Source organism: Crassostrea angulata, chromosome 6 (assembly GCF_025612915.1).
Source record: "Crassostrea angulata isolate pt1a10 chromosome 6, ASM2561291v2, whole genome shotgun sequence".
In the NCBI taxonomy this organism is placed as follows: domain Eukaryota; kingdom Metazoa; phylum Mollusca; class Bivalvia; order Ostreida; family Ostreidae; genus Magallana; species Magallana angulata.
The window spans coordinates 40,754,760-40,756,802 of NC_069116.1; the positions used below are offsets into that span (position 1 = coordinate 40,754,760).

The window sequence follows — 2,043 nt, forward strand, 5'->3', positions numbered from 1 at the left end:
GTAAACTGGTAGATCGTTTTGTAGAGGTCTGAGAATTCTGTATTGTGGTTGTCAACAAGTCCAAACATGTCAAAATCCCAGATTGCTGCTCACAGCTTAAGCATTTGTAGTACCCTTTAGAAAATGAAGATATTTATCATTTTAAACAATTCAGTCGAACTGTAGCAGCTGTATATGATTGTAAGTAGGTCATTTCATCTTCTGTCAAAAAATGTAAAGAAGATGGGGGAACAAGATAGCGCAAATGCCCATTTGGACAATTGAACAGTTCTGGGTGTTTTTCTTTGTGATATGGCTTGAAACATGTTATGCATAAGTTCACTCAACATTGCTCACAGCCATATGTCCTTTCCTTGCGAATTTTGTTCTTGGAACACTGTTTACATGTGCGCTTTTTGTCCATCTCTGTTGGCCAGTGAATAAGTCCTCTCGTCTGATGATCTCAAATGGATTCCCTCTTCCTTTTCCCCCAGTAGTCTCCCAAAAGCTGATGGGCCAGCTTCATTCTGTACTCCAACTGAACCCTTTCCCTGCGTCCTCCAGATTTGGTGGTGATAGAGTGGTTGATTGATTCTTTCATCAGAATAAATGAATTGCAGATCGCAACATCAACCATGAACCAAAACAGGTACTTCCACCACTTAGCAGCTTTCCTGCAGATGCTGTAGGTAGACCTCAGTTGGTCTGCCCGGTTCACACCATTCATATTCTGTGTATACTGCTTCAAAACTTTAGGACACCTGACATTGACAATAGAGCCATCCTTTTGCTTCCTAGACACCTCTGTCATGTCACGTGGATCAGAATTTGTTGATAATAGGGTCTTTTGTCATGCCAAGCAGTGGCAACCATGGACCCTTTTTGTCGCTGAATCATATCGCCCTGTTTCTTCAGCTTTGCTTTTGCTATAGCCGGTGGAATCCCCTTTCGATTAGTGCGGATTGTTCCACAAGCATAAGTTAGATTGTCAAACAAATCCTGAAACAAGTTGATAGATGTAAAATAGTTGTCACAGTAGATGTGATGGTACTTTCCCCAAATTTCTCTGGTGAGGTCTCTCACTACACGTTCACCGAGACCTTTCTCTGCGACGTTTCCTTCTTTTCCAGTGTAAACTTGGAAGTCGTTGAAATACCCGTTATTTGGGTCCGCTCTCATCCAAACCTTGATTCCTCGTTTGGTAGGCTTGAGGGGGATATGCTGTTTGAATCCCAACCGTCCAATGTAGGCAACCATAGCTTCGTCTACCGAGGCTTCCATGTGTGATGAATATTCAGTCTTAGTTTTGTTTAGGAGAATATCCATAATTGGTCTGATATGTGCAAGTTTATCATGTCCTGGTTGACGACGGGGTGGATTTTGTGAGGTGTCGGCGACATGGAAGTATTTATTTAGTTTATCCAGTCTGTCCCTTGTAAATCTCTCGTTTATTCCCATTGGTCTAAAGAGATTATCTTTGCAGAAATACAGATCCTGTGTAGGAGCTACAATGATGCCCATAACAATTTGAATTGCGATGTATGCACGAATTTCGTCGGGGGTTGTTGCTCGCCATCTCGGGTCGACGCCATTTTTCTCTTGTTCTAGGTCCGCGTATCTGTTAGTTTCCCTGGCGATTTCTTCATACAATGCGGGTGGAAACATTAAATGGAAAAGGTCCATTTCAACTGCAGTCCCATCAAGAACTAATTCCCGTGAAAGCTTGTAAATCAATATTCTGCAGCTCTTCACGCCATGCGCGTCGGTTGCCATCTTCAATGTTTGGTAGGGGGACCTCGCCGATTTCCCCGTCAGAATCGGTTTCAACGTCTGATATATCTGAAATACCCACATCAGAAATGTCCACAACCTAAAAACCCTAGATCTATATTTTTACCCATTGTCTGGTGCTCTAACCATTGAGCCATTTTAGTAACAACAAACTTTATTGTTAAATGCTAAATGCAACTTCAACCACAAATCTATGGACTTGTAGTATTTCTATAAAACGTTCAATTGTCGGTTTGAAATCGGTTTGATTTCTTTTAAATCTTATATATACTA

At 41.6% G+C, this 2,043-nt stretch overlaps 1 protein-coding gene across 1 annotated transcript; it reads right to left on the reverse strand.

The window, feature by feature from the left end:
• Positions 1 to 786: 786 nt before the first annotated feature.
• Positions 787 to 1,752, reverse strand: LOC128187505 (piggyBac transposable element-derived protein 4-like). Its single transcript, XM_052857931.1, has one exon. The coding sequence runs from the start codon at positions 1,750 to 1,752 to the stop codon at positions 787 to 789; it is 966 nt and encodes a 321-aa protein (XP_052713891.1).
• Between the last annotated feature and the right edge of the window lie 291 nt (positions 1,753 to 2,043).

Coding starts and splice junctions, on each gene's coding strand:
- LOC128187505 (XM_052857931.1), bottom strand. CDS start 1,752: ATGGCAACCGACGCGCATGGCGTGAAGAGCTGCAGAATATTGATTTAC.